This window comes from Tyto alba, unplaced genomic scaffold (genome assembly GCF_018691265.1).
Source record: "Tyto alba isolate M040663 unplaced genomic scaffold, T.alba_DEE_v4.0 Super-Scaffold_38, whole genome shotgun sequence".
NCBI lineage: Eukaryota > Metazoa > Chordata > Aves > Strigiformes > Tytonidae > Tyto > Tyto alba.
This window is the reverse complement of record NW_024881313.1, coordinates 38,588,370-38,611,602: the sequence shown is the minus strand read 5'-3', so window position 1 is coordinate 38,611,602 and position 23,233 is coordinate 38,588,370. Positions and strand designations below refer to the sequence as shown.

At 43.8% G+C, this 23,233-nt stretch overlaps 1 protein-coding gene across 1 annotated transcript in view; it reads left to right on the top strand.

Moving 5' to 3' along the window:
- Positions 1-1,305: 1,305 nt before the first annotated feature.
- OBSCN (obscurin, cytoskeletal calmodulin and titin-interacting RhoGEF) overlaps positions 1,306-23,233 on the top strand; it is a 185,984-nt gene continuing 164,056 nt past the window's right edge. The window contains exons 1-6 of the mRNA XM_042802202.1: positions 1,306-2,440; positions 10,558-10,827; positions 12,996-13,256; positions 16,980-17,282; positions 18,352-18,618; positions 19,478-19,753. Of these exons, the coding sequence (XP_042658136.1) occupies positions 1,306-2,440; positions 10,558-10,827; positions 12,996-13,256; positions 16,980-17,282; positions 18,352-18,618; positions 19,478-19,753 (2,512 nt within the window). The remainder of the gene's footprint in view (positions 2,441-10,557; positions 10,828-12,995; positions 13,257-16,979; positions 17,283-18,351; positions 18,619-19,477; positions 19,754-23,233) is intronic.

Below are 23,233 nucleotides of genomic sequence, written 5' to 3'. Positions count from 1 at the left end.
CAGCTGGTGCATGGTTACTGGTGCTAGTGGGGTCAAGACCAGGCTTTTAGCTCTTCCATACTTATTAAAGTAAATGCTAGTTAATGCAAAGGGCTTCTTGGAGGATTAGAAGTAGGGTCACTCTAGCAGAAGGAAAAGGACATCCAGGAATCCACGTAAGAAGCAAGAAAAGTTTGTGTGCTCTGTGGATTTTAGGGGGGGACCCCAAAGGCAGTGAGCTCTGTTGTATTGCTCTCCAGCTGCACAGGGATAGATAGACTCTGTGTGTGAGTCAAGACGGCTGTAAAGATCAATGCCACTGATTGCTTTTGACTTTCTAGGGACAAAATGGCACCAGGATTGCCACAGGCTTTAGTTTTAGAACACTGCTTAAACCTCGTCCCCTTGACTGGTCTATATTAACAGCTGCAGGTTAGTGCACAGCTGAGAATAAGCGGGCGATGAAACATCTTTCCTGTAAGCCTTAAGCCATGTGGAGCTTTTTGGCAGAAGGCCCCATAGATACTCATTGGTTGCCATAGCCATCAAAGTAGCTGTATCTCAGTGGCTGTGTTGAATAGAAGCTGGGAATAAAGAGAAATATTGTCAAGAATGTGACAGGTGTATCTGTGTGTCCTCTTAAAGGCTGTTCCCTACAAGAAAGGGGTTTGCCGTAAGGTCTGTGTGAATGAGATTCAGGGAAAAAGATGTAGGAATGGGTAATGACCAGAGAGGGCAAGAGGAGAGATAGAGCATGTTGTAAAAGCAGATTTTTTTTTTTTTTTAATTTTTCTTTTAAATTAAGGTGGCAAAGAGAAAGGGAAAAATTGGAAAGAGCAAGGACAATAATATAGAAAAAGAGGTAAAAATGAAGAGATGAGCATGATGAATGAGGGTATTTGGTGGTTAGACACATCTATCAGTTTAACATCTGTTTGTTTCTTTATGGCTACAGAAATATTCAATATGTTATATGGCATTAGTACAGGGCACTTTCCTAGTGCCAAAGCTTGAAAGGGACCATCATGTCCTTTTTGTATGAACTGCCTGAAGACTTTTATTTTACCCAGTGACTCCTGTGGGGAAGTGAGCTACCTTCCCCACCGCTAGTTTATTGAGCTCAAATCTAAGAAATCTGAAAAACCTAAAATATTCCAAGACCTTCTCACCTGTAATGAGCAGGACAACAAAACCATACCCCATCTAGACTGTTGTAGATGACAAACATCCTGATACCATGGAAGTGCAGCAGTTCTTTATCTGCACCATCTAATCAGCTCTCTTGACATTTTTTTTTTTTTTTTCCTCATCCTTTAGGAAATCAAGATGGATTACAGCTCGTTCAGTGGAGTCCCCCGGTTTTTGACCCGGCCTAAGGCATTTATGGTGTCTGTGGGGAAGGATGCCACCTTGAGCTGCCAGATCATTGGAAACCCCATCCCAGTTGTGAGCTGGGAAAAGGATAAACTTCCAGTCCAGTCTGGAGGCAGGTTTAAAACCACAGAAGATGGGGATCTCTATAGGCTAACAATCTATGATCTGAGTCTGGAGGACAGTGGCCAATACATCTGCCGGGCCAAGAACACCATTGGGGAAGCTTTTGCAGCTGTCAGCATCAAGGTTGGAGAGGAGACCACGGTAACGGAGTCAGCCCCATATTTCATCCAGAAACCCTCCTCCATCAAAGTAACTCTGGGGGAAGATGCCATGTTCAAATGCAAAGTCCAGGGCAGCCCTCCCCTCTCTGTGAACTGGGAGAAGGATGGGAGACACCTGCGGAACCGGGCTGACGCCGGCCGCTTCCAGATTGAGTCTGCCGGGGAGTCAAACGCTCTCACAATCCAGTGTGCCCGGCTGGGGGACAGTGGCACCTATACCTGCCGGGCAGAGAATCCCATCGGCTCTGCCAGCGCTTCAGCTGCGCTGGTGGTGGAAACGCAGGGCTCTTCCAACCCAGGCAGCAGCAGCAGCCACTTCCATACAAGCTGCGGCAAGACGGCGTCCTTGTTGTCTCACTTGCAAAAGAGGCGGGAGGAGATCAGGAAGATGGACGTCTCCCACGGGGCTCTTGACTCAACATCTGCCCAGTCCTACCCCATGACAGAAGGGTTGTCTGGCATCGGCTACAGCCTCTCCCGGGATTACGAGAGGGCGGCTGGATTTAGCACCAAAGGGCCCCGCAACGCGACTTTTGGGGCATTGACACGCACGTGCAGTGTGACGGAGGGGAAACACGCCAAGCTGAGCTGCTACGTGACGGGCGAGCCCAAGCCAGAGATCGTGTGGAAGAAGGACGACGAGGTCATTGTGGAAGGACGTCGGCATGTCATCTATGAGGATGATCAGGAGAACTTTGTGCTGAAGATCCTCTACTGCAAGCAGGTAGACAATGGGCTGTACACCTGCACGGCCTCCAACCTGGCAGGCCAGACGTACAGCTCTGTACTCGTCACTGTCAAAGGTGGGTGCTTACGTTTCTCACCGGGGTGGGCATGTCTACAAAGGAGACAACCAGTGCGCTTCTGGATTGGGGTGGGAGCGTAAACAAAACTTCTCTCACCAAACTGCTGCGAAAGCGTGTGGGTTAGACATGATTAAAGCCCTCCAGCTGTAAAGGAGGTTAAGCACTGGAACCTGGGGAGACAGTCTCATCACTGGGGAGTTTAGGAAGGGCAATAAATAGGAACTAGTCAGGGATGGATGATGTAGAACTGGCTGATTGTGGGGCAGCTGGGATGAAGCAGATCTCTAAATCTCCCATCTATCCTGGTTTCATAGTAATCTGTGACCGTCCTCTGGATCAGTGACTGTTAAACCCCCATCTTACCCTCCAGGCTTTAATCACATCTGGATTTATATTCACCACAGGATTTAGTCAAACTGGCACACGTGTGCCTTTTAAGCAGTAGTAGAGGAAACTCCTCCCTCCAAGCTGAGTGTGTCAGGCTTCCTTGGCTCCCTTGGGGGATCTACTCCAACTCTAATTACAGTCCCTCTCAGTTTTCCTGTGCAGTGACCCACCAGCAGTTTTGTTCTTGCCAGGCTCTTCAGCTTTTTCCCAGTTTGTGTTGCTGGATAACCTGTATGCTCCCAGAACTCTACCAGGTCCAGGATTCCCGTGTTTGCTGTGGTCAGTGGTGAAAAACCTGTCTTCAGAGGGTCCCTTAACACTATTGGAGGTCAGACTGAGTTCTTCAGAATGGTGACAAAAATATGACACTTGCATTTTCACAAACAATGCTCTAAATTTTTGAGCTGCTCTCCTGTTTGGCAAGGCTACAGCAGGCAGTTTGCAACCCAGGCAGCACCTGCAAACTGACTCTCAGATGTAAAAGGCTTTGTCACTTGAGTGGCAAAAATGATGGTTTTGACTGGCAGCAAAATAAATTAGAAATCCAAATGAGTAGGAATGCTTCTGTGTTTCATACATGTCGTTAAGACCCTCAGCTTCTATTTGTTTTTCTGGTTTCCCTCTTCAAGACCTCTCCTTTCACACTCACCATCTTTCCCATCAGTGCCTCAGTCCCCGTGTCCATCAGTGACACCTGATCCGTGGAACTGGCTGGAACTTGTCCCACTCCTTGCTATCCCTTGGAGGTGCTGAGTGATGCTGGGAAGGGCATTTGTCCTCTTCCATAAAGCTGCAATTACCTCATGAGTCGGGACTCAGAGCTGAAGACCGAGCCTGGCCCTTGGGTGGGTGTTGATTTTGAGGATGGCTCAAGCTCTGTTACTTGCCCGACGCCTGTCTTGCAAAGACAAACACCCTCCCCTCTGCTCATGCTCATTTGATTATTGTAAATGGGTGGAACCTGTTCCAAAGGGGATGGAGAAAGCATGCGAAGCAGCAGGTCTGGGAGCAAGCATGGTGGGAAAAAGTTATTGATCAATGTCCATTGTCAAGAGGTGCCTGTGAGTCAGAGGGCTTAAGTGGAAATGTTTATGGTTTGTGTCTTGGTTATACTATACCATATTAGGCTTTCTGACCAGGCCAAGGCTGCCAAGGAAAATCTACGTGTGTTGGTTATAATTAGGCCCTGAATAATGACTCTGTGTCACTAGAAGTCCTTCTCAGCTCTCCAAAGACATCCCAGAATGATGTAGCAATGAAGGGAGCTTTTAATTTTGTAGTTTATGCCATTGGTGATGCCATTAGCTCATTTGCCATAGCGTTTAGCGGGGGTAGGTCATCTTGCCACACAACATTCTCTTTGCTCAGTTGTGCAGAAGAGGCTAAATTCTCCAACCAGCCACCCTTGGTAAGCACCATGCTGCTGCATTGGTCTTTCTTCAGGTAACAGCATATTTATAGAGCCCGTGATGCTGCATCCACAGTGTATATCTATAGACACAGGTCCCAGGAAAGACAAGCTTCATGTGTTTAAATACGCTCTGGCATTTTGGTTCACAGAATTCCAACACAAGAACTTGAGTGAGAATATTTATGGGTCTTTTAAAGTTAATAATAATAAAAAAGACCACCTAGTCCAGCATCCTGTCTGTAAGGTGGCTTTTAGCAGTCTCTCAGGGCGTAGGACTGGGCACAGGTCAAACCTCTCCTTTAGCTTGCCTCCTTTATTCTGTCAGTCTAGATCCTATCCCTAGAGACTCAACACATTTGTAAACATTTGCTGAACCTATGTCTTAAAGATCACTGAGCTGAAAAAAAAATTTTTTTAAGCTGTTCCTAAATAAAATGTAGTGAATCAGATATAAATTTCAAAGGAGAGGCTACAGGGCAGAGTATCACTCTCACAACTAAGGAAAACCGTGAGTTGATTACTTTGATTTGGAAATGTGCTGGATTCTAGTATCTGGAGCGGGGATAAAATCACAAACCATATGCTGAAATGGGAGATGTGGAAAAAGATAGGAAATATGGCTCAGGAGTAAACCTTTACACCAGGGGAGGTTTAGATTGGATATTATGAAAAATTTCTTCACCAAAAGGATTGTCAAGCAATGGAACAGGCTGGCTAGGGAAGTGGTTGACTCGTCATCCCTGGAGGTATTTAGAAGATGTGTAGATGTGGCACTTAGGGACATGGTTTAATGGTGAACTTGGTAGTGTTAGGTAATGGGTTGGACTGGATGATCCTAAGGGTCTTTTCCAACCTAAATGACTATATGAGTCTATGATTTTGCCAAACCAGAGAGCAAAGAGGATGGGAAGAACACAAAAAACTGACTTAATTTTCACGAAGGTGTTGGAGATGCCCTGAGGCCGTGTGTAAAGTTAGCAAGAACATCACAGAGGTCTCCATGCTTGGGCCTGGGCCATACCACGTTCATCTGAGTCCCTGAATACAGTAATCAGATACTGTATGAAAAGGTTAAATGTTGCAAGCCAAACAGGATAGAGACTGGAAAAACAGACTGGTGCTGAGGCCACTTTATTCCTCTCTTACTTGAAGTGATTTTGGATGACCACTATCATGGTAGTCACATTTGAGATCTGAAAGAGAACTTTAGAATCATGGAGGTAGAAAGGAAACTTGGAAAGCACAGTAACTGGGAAGAAGCCCAAAGACACAAGATGGTGGAAGCTTATCCATGCACCTTTAAATAGCTCCAGTCAGAAGCATTTTCTATATTCTTACTCTCACTGGATCATTTTTGTTAAGCAGAGGGAAACTTGCCTCTGGAATAATAAATGGAGAGCCTGTGAGAAGGCCAGGAATATGCAAGAGGAAATATAGGGAAGTGAGAAGGCCAGGTCAAGGAGATAGATACGCCTTGAGAAGGTTAAGGAAACACTGGCTTCTTTGCAGGCTGCACCTATTCTTAGCAAAATATGCATTAGCAGGACCTGCTTTTAAAAAATAACATCATCTCATTGCTAGTTTGCTTGGTATGGTCCAAAGTAAAAAGACTATGACACTCTGGAGAAATATGTTCTGAAGTCAAGCAGCCAAATTCATAGTTGGTCTAAGCCCTTGCAGTTTCCTGCTAATTCCATGAGCTGCTCTTGCTCCATGCTCCCTCGGGGGTTTGCTTTGCTGTTTCTCTCTTTCAGTGCTCCCAGTCGGCAGGCTTTTGTAGCTCTCATTTTATCTCTTATTTCTTCTTTAGAAATGTTATTGCTTTTGTTGTATGCATTAATGACTATTTCTGTTTGGCTAAAACCAGATTAATAGACAAAACTGTACCGTCAATGAAATTTTTTCAAAAAATTAAAAATCATACTGACACTAGAGATGAATTTAAATGACCCCTCAGGGCACTGAAAATGAGCCATGACCTGGGAGTCCAGGTGTTACAAAGCAGACTCACTATTCAAATGCACACCACTGAGCTCTCATGGAAGTAAATGCTTGTAGATAAAGGCTGATTTGGAGTGATCAGAAAAACATTGTTTCGTACTTTTGGTTGGGTTCCGTACAAAATGGCATCCACTTGACCTGCTTGCAAGATGTACAGTTCAGGTGCCTCTTGCTTCTGCTCCCCTCCTTGCAGCCTGTGTCAGTTGTCACCGACTAAATTGTCTAAATTGTCACTCTCCTGGTGCCTGGGACTCGGGGGTACACAGAGTTCTGGCGACTGGTGCAGAGCTGAAAGTGTTTTGTGCTGTGGGAGACCCAGCCCAGCTGGGAGAGCGGCCTTAGGAAAGGATGTGGCCAGGGAACCATCAAACCATGGCTTCCAAAAGCACCGTGGGGTGTCGCCTGGTCACAGGTGAATACCAAACTGAAGTGGAAAAAAAAAAGAAAAAAAAAATTTTTTTTTCTTTTTTCAACACTCCTGAATGTTTCTACTCTAGTCATTCTGAAACAAACCACCTAGATTTTTCTCAAAGAAGACTTTAATAATTGTTTTGAGCAAAATCAGCACATTGTCGTGGAACTGAGAAAGAGATCAGAAATCACCTTTTTTTCTTAATATTAAATAATTTCTAACTAGCTCTGATATTTATAGGAACTAGAAGTGGGAATTGGTGCCACTTCTTATCTGAAACAGAGGGTCCCTGGGAGAATTATGTCTCTGAGCTGAACACACTTTCGCTTATCTTACAAAGACATTTTCAGATACTATAGACATTTTGTATAATAAGGAAAAAGGCTGATTACTAAATGGCTTTATCTTCCAATATTAAAGTCATACTTAATACTAGCTTACATTGAGAATTGCCTTGTGAGAGTAATACATTACAAACAGGCATTTAGAAATGAGCAGTCAGTATTTATGGAGCCTGTCAGATCAAATATAGCATAGTTATTTGCAGCAGGTCTTGCCGATGTGCCTATAGTAGTTACAACTCAGAATATTTCTGAATTGTGCTATGTGCTGTACAAATAGGTAAGCGAGGATGACTACATTAGAGAATTTACAACATAACTGTCAACATCTGACAGACTGCAGGCCAATGTGAGGTGAAAGAGAGTAACAGAGGTCTCTGCTCAACTCATCACGCTGGCCAGTGGGAGAATCTATTTGGAGAATAACTATTTCTTTATTTGTTCTAAAGTATTCATTTGTTTTCACATTTAACTAGTTAAGTGGAAAGTACACTGAAAGGCTGGTGTAAAGTTTAGTGCTTCCTTCCTCAGAAGAAGTCTTCATATAAATATTATATGGTTATGCTCAGACTGTGTTGATTAGTCTATGAAGAAGGAAGATGACCCACCTCCCTTTCAAAGATCTTTCCTTGATATCTGAGTTGCCTGTTGATGAGCTGGAGGTACTGTTCCCTCCTGGCCACCTCTCTGAACATCGCTCTGACCTGAGCAGGGGACTGGTTATAGACCAGATGAATTGTTTGGGATGCCTACTCTAAAGAGACCTGTGGTCCTTCTGTAGTCCCCTGACCAAAAGGAACCCCCTCAGTCTGACCCGGCACATGCTAGACCATGTAAACAGCATGAAGCTATATTCAAGGAGGGAAGGCTGGTGGGTTTTGGAGCCTCTCATATCTCCAGATCAAAAAAAGCTGTGGGCTGGGTGAATCCCAGGCTTCAATTCAATTTATCAGCGGCTGTATCTCTGAAGCCCCGTTCAGACTGAGCTAAGATGTGTGTGCACTTCCGTAGGACGAAAGCAAAGTTGTTTTCAGAGGATATCTGTGACCCCAGGCTGCCAGAGATAGCCTTGCACCTACTTTCCCTGGCTGGAATAGCAGTGTTTTTACTGCAACACATACAAAAGAATCAACTGACTTTTCTACATTTGTACATTTAAGAGCTTTTTCCTGGAGTGGCTTTTTTTTTTTTTTTATTATTTTTTTTTATTTTTTTTATTTTTTTATTTTTTAACCTTAGATACTGCTTGGTGACTGTAAAGGGAGAGCTGTTAATGACATGGCCAGCTGCTCCAAGCTTGGGAATACACTTGTGTACTTCTCAGGTGCATCTCATATTTCCTTCTGGCCCCTGGGCATGTCTGTGTGTTCCAAGTGTCAGATCCCGAGTCCTTCCTATCTCACACAGCAACACTGCATCCAGGTCCCAGAGGGTGGTGTCCTACCTGTTAATGTTTTCTTGATCTCATCCTCTTGCTTGTTCCCATGGCATGAGAATTGCAACTGCTTCATTCCCCATGATTACATGGGTGATGCAGTGGATTGCAGGGCAGGAGTCCGAGTTGCCTGTTGGTTAAATTAAAAATAATAATTAACATGTGCAGTGCAGGAAGAGCAGGTCTGTGTAACTGTAGCTGAAGGTTTTTCAAGACAAGACTTTGACTTGCCTTGAATTGAGGTGCATTCAGGCAAAACATTTCTTAAGAAAACAACCAAGTTGACGTGGTGAGCTGGAATTACCTTTCTGTTCCTAAAGGTAGTGTATGGATTCTCAGTCAGATTTTGATCTCAGAATAACAACCAAGGTGGTAGATGGCATTGCTCCCTCCAGGTGTCCTGTCAAGCCCTTAGGGCATGGTGTCTCTCTTCAGGCTGTGCTCAGGTAGAATGTTTGGAGGTGTTTATGTGACAGCTGGAATAGTGGCTGTGCCAGGGGTGGAATGTAAGGCCTGCAAAACTGAACACATGAATTTCTAGGGCTTGAGTTCAGAAAAGAGCAAACTGGAACAAAGACATCACTGGTCCCATAGCAGCTCGTGTCCTAATGATGGGGCAGGATGGGGCAGGTAATGGACTCAATTAGTTTGGAGCTACCAGATCTGGATTTTACAAAATAGAGGTTCCTGGACATCAAAGCTTCAATCCGGGATGTTTGAGGGCCTCTATTTTTGTTTCTCCAGCCTCTAGAGCACTGTGACTCTGAGTGGAATGTGCCACTGTAGGCATGGGCATACAAATCTAAGATAAGTCTACTCCCGTTTGACTCTTAGAGTCAAACACTTGGCATTACTGACTGCTAGCGACTACATGAAATTACCAGCCTGGGAGCATGTGTGTCTGTGTGGTTAGGGAGAGGGAGACTGGAGTCAGAAAAAAAGGCTGGGAGCTGGTGTAATAGTTATGAGAAGATGAAGGTACATGCTGAGACATGATCTCTCACAAAGCACGAGCAGTGATGCATCAGCACTGGCTAATCCACGCCTGTGACACAACTGCGGCACCAATCCCGTGGCTGCGACCACCGGCTGTCCTCTTCAGTCCAACTCCCCTTTTTCCAGTTTAGTGCTGGTGTATCAGCATGACTTCACAGTGCAGCTGTCACTGGAGTTAAACATTGTTCTGTTCATAAAATGTCTTTCCTCATTGCCATGCAGCTGTTTTACGTTTTTGATTTATATTCGGGTTTCTGCCTGAACCGGAGCACTGCAGCCCTGCTGCTGAAGGAAAGCAGAGGCAGCTGGGGGGCCTAAGCTCTTTCTTTAATTCTTCTATTGTCGTAGACCAAATCTGATACAGAGCCTTTGGTGCTTGTGGGGAGAACAAAAAACTCCTCCATCATTTACTCCTGTGCTTTTCCCCACACCTGTCCTGTGCCCAGCCACCTCTCATTTTTCTGTGCCCTTTCGGATCCGTTGAGCTCGCTTCTGCTGCAAGGCCCCTAAAACATTGATTCTTGCACTAGCTGACCAGCGCAGATGCTCACGCTCACCTAGAATTGCTGCCCTGTGCCCTCTCTTTATGATCACCTTGTCTGCTATTTGCCCACCTGTAACATCTTTACTTTTAAGGGCTTTTACTATGACCTGAAGGGGCTGTTGCTATGTATAGAGTCAGGCTGGGTGGGCCCAGCGCTTCATCCTGTTGGCATCACTAAATGACAAGGTGCAATGCAGAGACGCTCACGTTAGAGGATAAGCAGGCCACAAGAGCAGAATTTACTAACGTGATGTTTCACCAACTCGTTCACATCATTTTGGATTAGCACAAACTCCTCTGTGTGGTGTTGTGGGGCAGGTACTGCAGTTCAGACTGACTCTGCTTCATTTTTAGATACGTCCTTAAAATACTTCTGCTGAGAGCCAAGATTTTTTTTTAATGTGAGATCAGAACATCTATTGTAGTAGGACTTGATTATGATTTTGAATGGCAGCTCAGGATAAATCAATATCATTAATGAGGAGTTTTATTATTTAATTTTTTTCTATTGACTTATTTATTTGCACACCTCTTACTGCAGGTCATCATAAACTCTTGTTTCTCCTTTCTGTTTTTATCCTCTTAAGAACCCACAATACCCTTCAAGGAAAAACTGAAGGATCTTGAAGTGAGGGAGAAGGAATCTGCCACCTTCCAATGTGAAGTGCCTGTTCCTAGTACAGAGACAGCTTGGTTCAAGGAGGAAACCAAACTCCGGCAGAGCAAGAAATACAACATCGAAGAAGAGGGCACGTATCGCCGGCTCACTGTCCAGAATGTCACCACAGATGATGATGCTGTCTATATTTGTGAGATGAAAGAAGGGAGCAGGACCATCGCAGAGTTGTCAGTCCAAGGTAAGAAAGGTTCTTAGTATCTGAGAGAGGCCAAGTCTCACCTACCAAGTGTGAGATTCACACATGAGACTCCAGACTCGACCTTGTGAATGTCATTTATCCCGTGCGTGTGTGCGGTGAAGAACAGCAGACTCCCTTAGGGTGCAAGAGGAGAGCCACGTGTGGTCAGTCAGTGGGTTGCTGGGTGTCCTGACAGGGTGTATCAGGGACACAGGGTCAGAGAGAGGGGGCATATTGTGTAGACTTTCCTTATCGTGACCCCAAGCATCAGATATGTCCCCCAGCACTGTCTCACATACATCTTGTCTGGTGTCCAGAGTACCCAGTGGTGAATCTTGTCCGAGAGTGGTGCTGAACACACTGGGAAGCAGCTGTGGCTTATGGTCTGATATGTGTTGCGGGCAGCAGTCAACACCAGTATAGTTTCAGACTGGAAACCGGATCCACGCTCCAGATCCCTGACATCTGGAGGCATTCTCTGGAGTTTGGAAAGCTGACGAGAGAGAAAGGTGCAAAATGTGGCTATAGATCCATGCTCAAGTCTTCTGAGTCTGGTGGTTTAGGTGTAGAGCCTGGTATGGTATAGATGTCTCACAGTAGAGTAGACACACACATCAGAGATGCAGGTATGTCTGCAGAAAGGGCTATTGATTCTGAGCTCCCTGACTTGCTGTATGAACAAGAACCTACCCAGGCAACAGCAGGACCTGCAGTTTTGATTTTGATGATGCTTATGCTTGTATCGTTGACATGTCTCCTGTTGCATGAAGACCTGTTACAGCTACAGGATAGCACTTGTCCTGACTCATTTGAAGCCTCACTTCACTCCCAGTGAAACCAGAAATTCTTCGCTACATAAATTGATGCAAGACATCTGGGTGACGTACAACCTTGTGCAAATGCCTTTTTGTATCACTATTAAAGTGTTAGGAGTGCACATGGGTCCAGGCAGAAGGGAAAATTTAATCTGGAGACGTGGGAGAGTTCAGATAGATATCTTTTTGTTGCACTTTCTGTTAGGTCTAGACCAGCCAAACACTATAAATGTGTTTGGCCCTGGTAGAACAGTTCTCATTTATTTTACTTGTTTGTGCTATGGTACTATGACATGTTCCAGTAAAAAGAGTTACTGAGCCTGGTGGAGCTCTTGGGAGGGAAAGGAGGCAGAGACTTCCTTGGGAAGCACTGTGCCTGCTTTGGGGGGAAGAGATTTGGGAGAGCAGTGTGGAGATGGGAGATTAGGAGAGTTTGGCAGGATGCAAAGAGCCACGGGGACAGGGACACTGCTGATGGCAGCAAGGAGCAGACATGTGGCCAAGCTTAGGAGAGGATGAGCAGAGAATTGGATTCTTGAATCCTACTGATGAAATGTGTGCTTGATCTGCTGCTTCAGCATTGCTTCTCATTAAATAGCACTAGGTGCTTTGCCTGGGGGAGGGCTCTTTTGCCTCACAGGGAATGTTCCAGGGCTGGAGCCAGTCACCATCTGTCAGTGGGGGTTGTCTCCTGATGCTTTGTCCAAGCTTTCCTGTGAATAGTCACATCTTGTAAGTTTGGGGTTATTTCGATAAGCGATAATCATCCCAGTCACTTGGAAAGGACACAAATAAGTGAAGTTCATTCTGTGTGAATTTCTGTGTTGGCTCTAAGAAGAAATCTGAGGTTTTCAGTGTATTTTCTATTAATTCAGGTGACTGGTGTGTTTGCTGTCTTGGTTATGTAACTTACTGGTAACTTTGAGGGAGGCAAAATCCTCAAGACAGATGAGAGACCTGTCTGGTTTAAGACTGACCTACTTTAGCAAAGTTTTAATTTGAATTCCCAGCATATGTGGGCAATGAAAGCCATATCACTGTCAAATCTGTTCTTGGCAAGACCACGTACCTTGTATTTACCCAACAGCAGACTCTTCATGGTAGGCTAGAAACATGAGTGACTGTAGTCAAACAAGAATGCTTTTCTCTCTTTGAAGGCTGAAATGAGTCCTTGGGATTATCTGTTCTGTATAACTCAGAGCCTAGAAATTCATTTAGGGATGTTCGCATAGTGTCTGCAATGTTTTGATTAGGTGAGAGCTGTTCGCTACTCCTGTTGTAGGCTGAATGGTCCAGTGTTGCTAGAGACCTTAATATCTTGTTTGCTGATCATAATTAATTTCTTATTTGAAGGGAACATCATTAAAAAACTTCCACGAAAGACTGCGGTCTTCATAAACGATACAGCCATCTTCTGTGTGGAGCTGGACAATGAATGCCAGAACATCCAATGGCTGAAAAATAAAGAAGTAGTGAAACCCAGTGATCGAATTTCCATCACATGCTCTGGCAAGCAACATACCATGATCATCCGAGAGTGTAAGATGGAAGATGCTGGTGAGATTGCCTTCCTGGCTGATGAAAGCAGGACTTCTACCCAGTTCACTGTGACCAGTAAGCTTCACTTTTATTTGACGTTGGTGTTGGGTTTTCCCTAGCAAGCAGGTACTCCCATGTTAGAACTGTTGATTTAGGTACTGCCATGGTAAATTTGTTGTCCAAAGGCAGCAGAAGGTTCAATCTGTGCCACAAAAGGCCGGCAGCTTGAACACTGGCTGTCATTATGAACATGATGAAATGTTATGGAGATATCAAAACAGAGAAAGAAGAAGAGTTGCGAGGAAAGAGCACGGCACAAATGTGTAACTTCTCCATACCATTCTCATTTTGTGCTGGGGTGAATGTAAACTGATGACTGAGTAAAACAGGGGGTAAGGGACATGCGTGTTCTCCCCAAGAGGTGCTTAGAAAACACTGTGCAAGTTGCATACATTGCAGTCACCTTACTTCACTGTATACAGAGCGCTGCGTGCGCTCAATCTATACTCTGACCTCCATTTTCCAAAGTCTTTAGTTTCTTTAAGGGGCACTTATAAATTTTTTGCTCTGGGGATAAAACCTGTTCTAGCAACAGGGACGACTTCTCTCTCTTTCTCTCCCTTCTCTGAGGATTTAGAGGGGAGAGTCAGTCAGCACTGAATTCCTTCCATAGGTCTTGAGTTTACAGAGATGTGAGGGTAGCTTGCGGGTGTGCTGGCTCTTACAGGGAAGTATATAGGCACCCTGAACATTTTTGGCAGACTACAAAGTTTATTTCTGTTCTATCAAGCAAAAACATCTGTGAATGAACATCTACAAGCACATACATAAAGCATTTCAGGGACAGTTAAACGTTCACTGAACTTGAAACATCTTGCTTTCATTTCATCTTCTTAAACTGTTTGCATAGAAGAACCCCAATAGCACAGACAAGCCTCCAAGAAAAAGGGAAAATATTTCCTTCTGAAAATATAGTATCCTTCCTTTTGCAGAGACCGGCAAAGCCGTGTCCTCTCTCATCCTCTCTTTGACGTGACAAAGCTGGGAGGACCCTGTGAATTGGTAGTAGCTCTACTGCGAGGAGGGATCTCTGTCCTTCTTAGCTTTACTTGAGGAGACTGATTTAATATGCAGGCTGGAGAATTCCTTCACCTGGCACATCTGATCTGAGCAAGGGTTTTAGCTGACAGAGCAGTAGCAGCAGGTGCAATGTAGATGAGATTAGACCTGAAATGAAATTTTGGTCAAGTTGCCTAATTTTATTTAGTTTTCTTTTGACGGCACTGCATTTCTGAGGCAAAAACTGCTTCATTTAAGATAGAGAGCAGCATGTGGTTTCTGGCTCTTCTGCAGTTCCAGTTTTCATGTGAACAAATCATCTGCTCTAGTCATTATTCGGGAAGAATAATGTTTGTTTTCTGCCACCACCACCTTCAAACTGCAATTAGTCAGTGGTAAACAGAAATCTTTAAATAAAATTTTATAAATTCTGTGTTATCTAAACTTGGTTGTGGCATTCTGATGTTACTGAGACAAAATGAGGTAAATGCCACATTTAGCATTGTGACAGTTTCTAAGGTTCTAAGAAAGGCTGTAGCATCCAACCAAGCACCTATGCAATGGGAACAACAAAGTTCGGTTTGATTTTGGACTCTGCTGTTTAAGTTATGAAGAAAATGTTGATTCATGGAATAGAAAAATGTAATAACTGCCTTCCCACAAACAGGTATCTCTGAAGAAAATATTACATTACTGTTTCTGATGGTAAAGTCAAGAGATCTGATTCCAGGGTCTGGTATTCAACTTAATGCTACACTAATGGCACCTTTGGCACCTAGTTCTGACCAGCAGTAACTAACAGGCTGGTAACTGTGCACCTCAAAACACTTCTGTGTCTATTTATGTGATGAAGGAAAAGTGTATCACATCTACATTTCCTATTTTTACACCTTGTGCATATGTGATTAGCTGCTTGAAGAATCCTGTGTAATATGTTCACATCTTTTTGAATTAGCTGGATTAGATTGGTGTTGACTGTTCTAAAAGCATTTATCAGTCCATCAATGTTTATATATTATTTGCTAAGTATCTTGCATTGTTACGATGCCCATTATAAGAAGGGTAAACTGAGGCAGAGGTAAAATCAGCTGTCCCAGAATTTGTTTTTTAGTCTAGGCTCATCATACAGGCTCCCTCTATAGTCATGAGTACTTCAGTATCTTCAATGTGTGATTCATTTCACCTGTCTCACACACCTTTTTTAAATTGGGATTAATTGCTCTTGAGTCTGCTGTACTCCATGGGATTACAGTTGGAGTCTGGTTGACTGATTTAAACCAGACACCTTTCAGATAGTCAAAATTAAATGAAATGAATCCTTTACCACGTCAGTAGATGTGTAACTAGATCATATCAGATAATTCCTTGCTTCTTGACCGTACCAGTGGCAGCACATAGTGAATAACCCTGATGGGGCTTGAGCCTTCTCTAAAGGTTTCAAGAGGAGTGAGAAGGTGAATGTAAATCTTCATCATACAAATACCTGCAAGGATACATTTGTGACCTCAGGTGCCATAAAGTAGCCACATCCTCCCAATTGTAGAGTCTCATGGTGGGGACATGTCTTTATGTCATTTCCTTTTGAAGTTAATTCCCCAACCCCAAAAGCTGACTCTGTATAATTACTAAAACAGAGATCCCCAGTGATAGCTATCATTCTTGCGAGACAAAGCTACAAGAAGTCTTCTGAGTGGGGATAACATAAAATTCAGCAGGACAGAGGACAGACACCCAGATGAAAGTGGCTGCAGAGAACAGCCAAACCTGTGTCACAAGCAGCTGGGATCTCCATAACTCTAAAACCCATGAACTGATTATTCATGTATTTTTATCTCTGAAAAGTCCCAATTGTAAAATGTTTAGCTGCTTTGTGTTGAAACCTGTTGAGAATCTGGGCTGAAGTATCTTAGTGTATGGTTGGAAAAGGTTCTCAACAAGAAATAGACGTGGACTCCTGGCACAGGCTGCTTTTTATGGAGTGGATTTACACTGCTGCACAGGATGCTACACCTGAGTGCAAAGCATTGAAAAATATTGCCACGGTCTACCTTGATGCAGTGGTGCCTTGCCAAGTATTGGTTCTCACAGACACACCTATGTTGCTGACTGCAGGGATGTGCATAGTTGAAATTCTCACAGAAGATAAATACCGGCAGACTTACAATGTTAGTGCAACTATCCCTGTACAGTGATGTCTAGTAAACAGGGCAAAATTGTGCCACCTTGCCAGAATAATCCCACTGAGGTATTTATTTATTTATTTTTTTAAGCCTGGATTCACACCTGGGAATTGTACCAGGAATTTGGTACACAGAATTTTGAACAACCTTTGATGGTGGTTTTACCCATCTTCTGAGTGAAAATAACAGGCCGAGTGTCCATCTGTTTTGCCCAGGAGCTGTCTAGGAAGTAGCATGGGTCTGTATCTAGCACTGAAAATTTAAGCCTATGAATTGTTCATTGTAGGCTCTTTGTCTATGCAGACAATTGTAATATTATGCAGAAATCACATCTGTTTAGCTGTGTAGGTAGAAGTATCTTTGTGTAATGCAGCTCAAATGCACCTTCTCTCCATTCTCTTGCTTTTCCATCTCACATCAATTTTTTATGGAAGTTTATTAAGCAAGAGTAGCTTTTAGTCCAGTGTAAGCTTTATTGCTGAGGCACAGTGGCTTTTCCACTCTGACATAAACTTCTTGCTCTGTTTTTTTTTTTTTTTTTTTTTTTTCCCTTGTGCAGCTCCCAGAAAACCTCCCACCCAACCCCCAGCTGACCCTGTGGTGAAAAATAAAACAGAAACCTCAGTGACGCTTGCATGGTCCCCTCCAAAGATGGACCGCCTCATTCCGATCGATGGCTACATCGTGGAACGCAAGAAACTAACTGGCTTTACGTGGGTGAGGTGCCATGAGTCTCACGTCCCTGTCCCAGAGCTCACAGTGAGCAACTTGTTGGAAGAGGCTGACTATCAGTTCCGAGTGTCTGCAGTCAACGCCTATGGACAGAGTCCCTACCTGGAGTTCCCAGGAAGCATGCGCCTTGGTGAGCACAAAACCATCCTAAAATGGGCCAGTCTCTGCTGCTCTGCCACGTGGGTGCTCTAAAGATGTTCCCCATGACTTGGAGGAGGATAGAGCAATTGCACGCCAATTTTTTTTTTTTTTTTTTTTTTTTTTTTCCCTTCACTGATAGTTCTCCAATCTCATTTCGACCACTGACCATCACCAAAGTGATGGTGGTTGGGTTTCTGTGATAGAGCTGTGAGTATGCTTATATTCTAGCACCTGACATCAGGCCATGTGAGGGGCAGAGCTCTCTGCAATAGACCTTAAGCCTGTAAGTTCTAGACCTGTTATGAAAGGAAAAATTGAGGTGGGTTTATAATACAATTTTCAATACATAAATGAGATATCAAACTTACACGCAGAGAATATTTATGGGTGATCATACTGTCATGAAAACCAACTTCCGATCAGTCTCTCTTTAACCTTACAGCTATTAGGAGAAATGTGGGGTTTTTACTTTATCTCTAGGGTGTCAATGTGTCCATAGAATCATCATGTGCAATAGGATTGCTTCTTCCTTTGATTCATTGCACTGGAACAATATTTGCACAGACTTCAATCAATCTCTGTCTTGTTATTGTGTCATCCTTTTCCCTTGCTGTCTGAATGTCCCTGTGTTTTCCCAGAATACCTAGAAGTGACTAGTAGCCTGAGTGGCCTCCTTAGGATGCTTCTGAAATCTAAGAATAAATACTGGTTGTTAAATAAATAGCACACTTGTTGAGGAACCTCAGTGTTTCAGGCATGCTGTACGTTTAAATATCTTAGGGGAAAAAAGAATAATCGGTAAAATATGCCTATTGTTCTCTCCCTGCAGAAACAGGACTTACTCTAATGCCAGAGGTCAGTTACCCACAGCTGTAGAAATCAAATCCTGTTCACTCACTGTGCGTTGCCTTCAGTGCATGCAAATTTTATAAAGCTGCAAGAGTTTATTCTCATGTTTGGTTTACCCTGAGAACTTTTTTTCATAGGAAGAACTATTTTCCAGTGTGGCAGTCTTGTGTCCTTTGGTCTCAGAGATATGTTTTGTTCTTCTTCCTTAGGACCAGTCCTGGCTGTGAAAACCCCGCTGACAACCTTTGAAGCTATACCTGGAGGGGATGCCCTGTTTTCTATTGACCTTACAACAACATGTCCTGGCACTTGGTACCTTAATGGTAAAGTCTTACAGGAAAGTGAGACCTACATCATCAAGAGAACTCAAACTGCTCACACCCTAATCATAAAGAATGTCACCAAGAATGATGATGGAGCAGAAGTGAAATTTGTTGCCAGAAATGTTGACGCCAGCACCAAGATAAGAGTGAAAGGTATTTTTTTCCCCTCACTCTCCTTTCTTCTGCCAGTCCAGGGGCTGTTGTTGTGACCTGATGACTAGAACTGGGGCCAAAGGATTTCACTGATGCCTGGTCTGTAGGAAGTATCTGAAATTGCATCATATGAATTAACGTGGGTCCTGGTAACGACCTCACCATGATAGCACAGAGTTCAGAGTGAGACAACCTAGCCGGCTGGTTGCTATCTGAACTAGACTGCTTAACAGCAGCTCATGGATTTCTGTAGTTCGCAACCATCAGTCAGTGGGTTCTGTTACTAAATCTACCACTGAGTCACCTTAAGCCAGTAATTTCAGCTCCAGGTTTGGCTGGGCTTTCTGACTGTAGTAGAGCCTTTCAAAAGTAAAGGAGCATTAATTACTAACAGAGGTTTTTTTTCTTGGAGGTTTCTGTCTACCACAGTTGTGTCTGATGCCCAAGTTAGTATCATGTAACTCGATTTAGCACTGAGAGTTGGGTGCTCCAGTTTCCCTCTATGAAATGACAGTAGATCTGTATTTACCCACATTGCATGGCAAAAAGCAACGGATAGGCATTCATTCTGGAAGGATGTGTTTGACTTTGAGTGAAAATCTCTTCAGAAGTATGTTTAGAGTATTATTAAACAGTAGAAAGATGTGTTTTGTTTTGTTTTGTTTTTTTCTTAATGACTCTGGCAATAGAAACAGATCAACTCTTCTGAACTGGAAATAAATGCTCAGTTTTGACATGAGTGTGAGGACAGGAACAGAACCTAATACTTTTTCAGAGATCTCTCAGTCTACAGCAGACTTGTATCAGGGACATGTTATCTCCATGTAACTTGAAATAACAAAACCTATTTTCCTGACAGGTGCTGCAGTGAGATTTACCAACAAGAGCAGAGATGTAGAAAAAGTCTCTGCTCGGCTGCGGGAGGAAGCCAAGCTTCAGGCTGAGCTTTCCGACACAGAAGCTACTGTGAAGTGGATGAAGGATGGGAAAGAGCTTAAGACCAGTGAAAAATATGAACTTCAAACTGTGGGGAAGAGGCACATCCTGAAAATTCGCAACACTGCAGCAGAGGATGCTGGCGTTTATGAGTGCGTCTGTGAAGGGGATAAAATGCTCTTTCAGCTTTCAGTGAAAGGTATGTGATTGTCTGGGCTGCTTTGCATTAATAGCCTGTTCCTGCACTAAGCCAACAAAGTCATCAAGGGACAGAAAGGGAATACTCCAGAAGCAGCACAGGGAGTTGTAGTAACTCCCCACTAACATCTAGCCTTGGCAGGGTCTGTGGTCCCAGAGTAGGAGAACTTGGGAGTGAATACAAGATCTAACACTGTCTCAATGGTAAAAGTTTTTCCTTCACTTAAATTGATGTCTTGATATTCCATGGGAACTTGGCGTTATTTCATGGGATTGAATGGTGAGCAGTGAAAAGGTGCTCTTGTCCTGACCCTGTGGCTGAATTTCTTCATCAGATGATGAGCATGATCCCATGTCTGCCCTATACTTGCTATGTGATATTGGACAATTCACTGAAGAGCTTCTTCAGCTCTAATTAAAGTTCTGATGGACCAAGATTAACTTGGCATTGTGGGATTTTTTTCGTTATTTGTTTGTGGGGTTGCATTTTTTTTTTTCCTGTTTTTTTTTGCACCAGTGTGTCCCCAAACTGTTCCTCATGGATATCATATAGATGTCGTCTGAGGTTCAGAGTATAAAACCTGGCTCCAAGACAGTTTAGCCTGTTGTCAGACATTACCTGAGATGAGTTCAGTAGCTCTTTTGCTTTGAAGTGGCAAGTTCACTTTATAAATTCATTTAATTTCCGTGTTCTGTCCCGTAACTCACGCCTCAAATTCTCCCCAGCAATGATCGCACTCTTTCTGTTTCTACACTAAGTATGAGGCACTCTATCATCATGTCCTGTTGGCTTCTTGTCCTCCTTGGTCTCTGTAGAAAGAACAAAGTCCCAGAGTACTGGGTGTGTTTTGCATTTGACAACCTACTCACTTTGTTATTCTTAAAGAACAAACTCAAAGCTGAAAAAAATAATTAAAAAAATGTGACTAAATCTATGGAGGGAGGAATTGTTGACTATATTTGGCAGCTGCTTTTATTTTTTTTTTCTTCTGTCTCTCTCTCTGTCTCTTTAGTATAATTTTTCAAGCTGGCAGGTCTACTCACAGATTTAATTGAATTAGCTGATGGACATTTCCATGTGCTTTTCATTGTAATATGACTATCAAATGAATAGTCAGTGCTCTTATTTTAAAATCTGTGTCGACAAGCTGTAACTTAAACATCTGCTGTTTGTAGCTTGATTCGGAGAATCAGCTCTGATACATCTCATCCTTGCAGGATGAGGCTCACAAACGCTGTCCCGGCATTTCGCCTTTTGGTATCGCCAATTTTATCAGCTCCTCCCGTGAATCAGATGCAGCTAGCTGGTGAATCGCTTGATGAGCCGGTCAGCTGTGTCTGGCACGTGGACGTCACGTGGCTGCCGAGAGGCCACCATGCTGAGCCACGGCCAGAGGTGTGTCACTCGCTGGGCCTCCTGCCCAAAAAAGCCCCGCTAGAAAATGCGCTTGCCATTTATCACTCCTGTCCCTCCACTGCCATGAGACTTCACCTGCCAGGCGTCCTCTGACACATGACTTCCAGCGTTGAAACGGGACATCTGAGAAGTCCTTCGTCAGACTGCTGTGGTTGTATTTTTCACTCTAGCTTTCTGAGGAAGTGAAAGGTGCATGAATGAATCCATCCCCCTCGTCTTCCTCTCTCAAAACTTTTAACCTGTGGGCTTAATTCCAGTAATGCTGGTGGAGTAGAGGTCTCAGCAGTGTTTGGCCCCTGCAGGCTTCATGGGTGTAGGTGGTTGGGGAGAGAAGAAGGACCTGCTCGAGTGGGGCCAGAGGAGGCCACGAAGATGCTCGGGGGGCTGGAGCAGCTCCCCTGGGAGGCCAGGCTGAGAGAGTTGGGGGGGTTCAGCCTGGAGAAGAGAAGGCTCCGGGGAGCCCATCGAGCGGCCTCCCAGGGCTTAAAGGGGGGACAGGAAAGGTGGGGAGGGACTCTGGGTCAGGGGATGGGGGTAGGACAAGGGGTGATGGTTTTAAACTGACAGAGGGCAGATTTAGATGAGATCTAAGGCAGAAATTCTTCCCTGTGCAGGGGGTGAGGCGCTGGCCCAGGGTGCCCAGAGAAGCTGTGGGTGCCCCCTCCCTGGAAGGGTTCAAGGCCAGGTTGGACGGGGCTGGGAGCCCCCTGGGCTGGGGGAAGGGGTCCCTGCCTGGGGCAGGGGGTGGCACTGGGTGATCTTTAAGGTCCCTTCCAACCCAAATCATTCTAGGATTCTAGGATTGTGGTGGTGTCCCACTGAAAGAAAAGCTCCACTGTTATGTGTCATTAGAGAAACAAGTAGAAACAGAGGCCTCAGGGAAAAAAAAAAAAAAAAAAAACCAAACCAAAAACAAAAACAAACACCAATAAAAAAGGGAGGTTTTCCCTGGTTTAATTGATTCTGGTATGACTTCTTTACCAGTAGGTATTGCTTTTAATAAGCAGACTTATTAAAGCCTAGAAAACAGGGCTGATAGGGTCCTGGAGAGGTCAAATGCAAGTCCCTGTCCCTTCCAGAAGCTGGTGGTTGAATAGAGTCCCTTCATGACTGGAGCTAGAGAGGGTTTTAACCTCACTGTCACCTCCTTCCCTTCCCTTTTCCTGTTTATTTGCTTGTTGGGTCTTTGTCTTTCTTAGTCTTAGATTGGGAGAGATTTGGGACTGGGATTTTCTTTTCCTTTCTTATCTGTGTACTGCTTGGCAAGTCAATTCACTCTTCATTTTCAGGTCTCCAGACACTGCCACTGTACAAGTTGGCGAATATTGGTTCCCTACCAAATATTTACCTGTAATTAAAAGCAGTACCACAGACTTGGAGAAATCTGATGTACTCAAAACCAAGGAAACTAAATGCAGAACCCATCCTTTTGGGTGGGGCCTTTGAGCTAAAGGAGAACCCCCATGTGTTGCACCAGGTTGTAGCCCTGATAATAAAACCTCGGGAACAAAAGTCTGAGAGTCACACTTAGCTGGTCCAGACCGTGGACTGTAACTTTGTCACAGTATCAGCAGTGAAAATTGATAACTGTTTTTGCCAGGCATTCTTCAGAGAGTTGTTAATTTGCATTGCACAAGCATTTTCTTGAAATTAAGGAAAAAAAAAACGCATACATAATCAGATCTTTGATTTTGGTAGATTTGACTGCACAGTCCCAACAAAGTGACTTGATTGTGTGTGTTGTTTTAAAATAATATGTTAAGAAGATGTTTGAAAATAAATTCCATTATCTAAAGTAAAATGAGACTGATTTTAATCTCACATTTTTAGCTGGGATATTGGTGGGTGCTTGAATCTTTGCTTTGAGGTCGTTGGTGACTCAATTATTCCACTACATGTTAATATGGTGCCTGATTTACTGTTTATCTTCTATGCCCCAGTTAACTTCCAGGAAGAAGTTTATTTTCACTTCAGTCCTATGTGATATTTGTATAGATTTTAAATTTAATATAGTTTAATTTCACTAGATTACATTTTAACCTCTTTTGGAGTCAGTTTATTTGC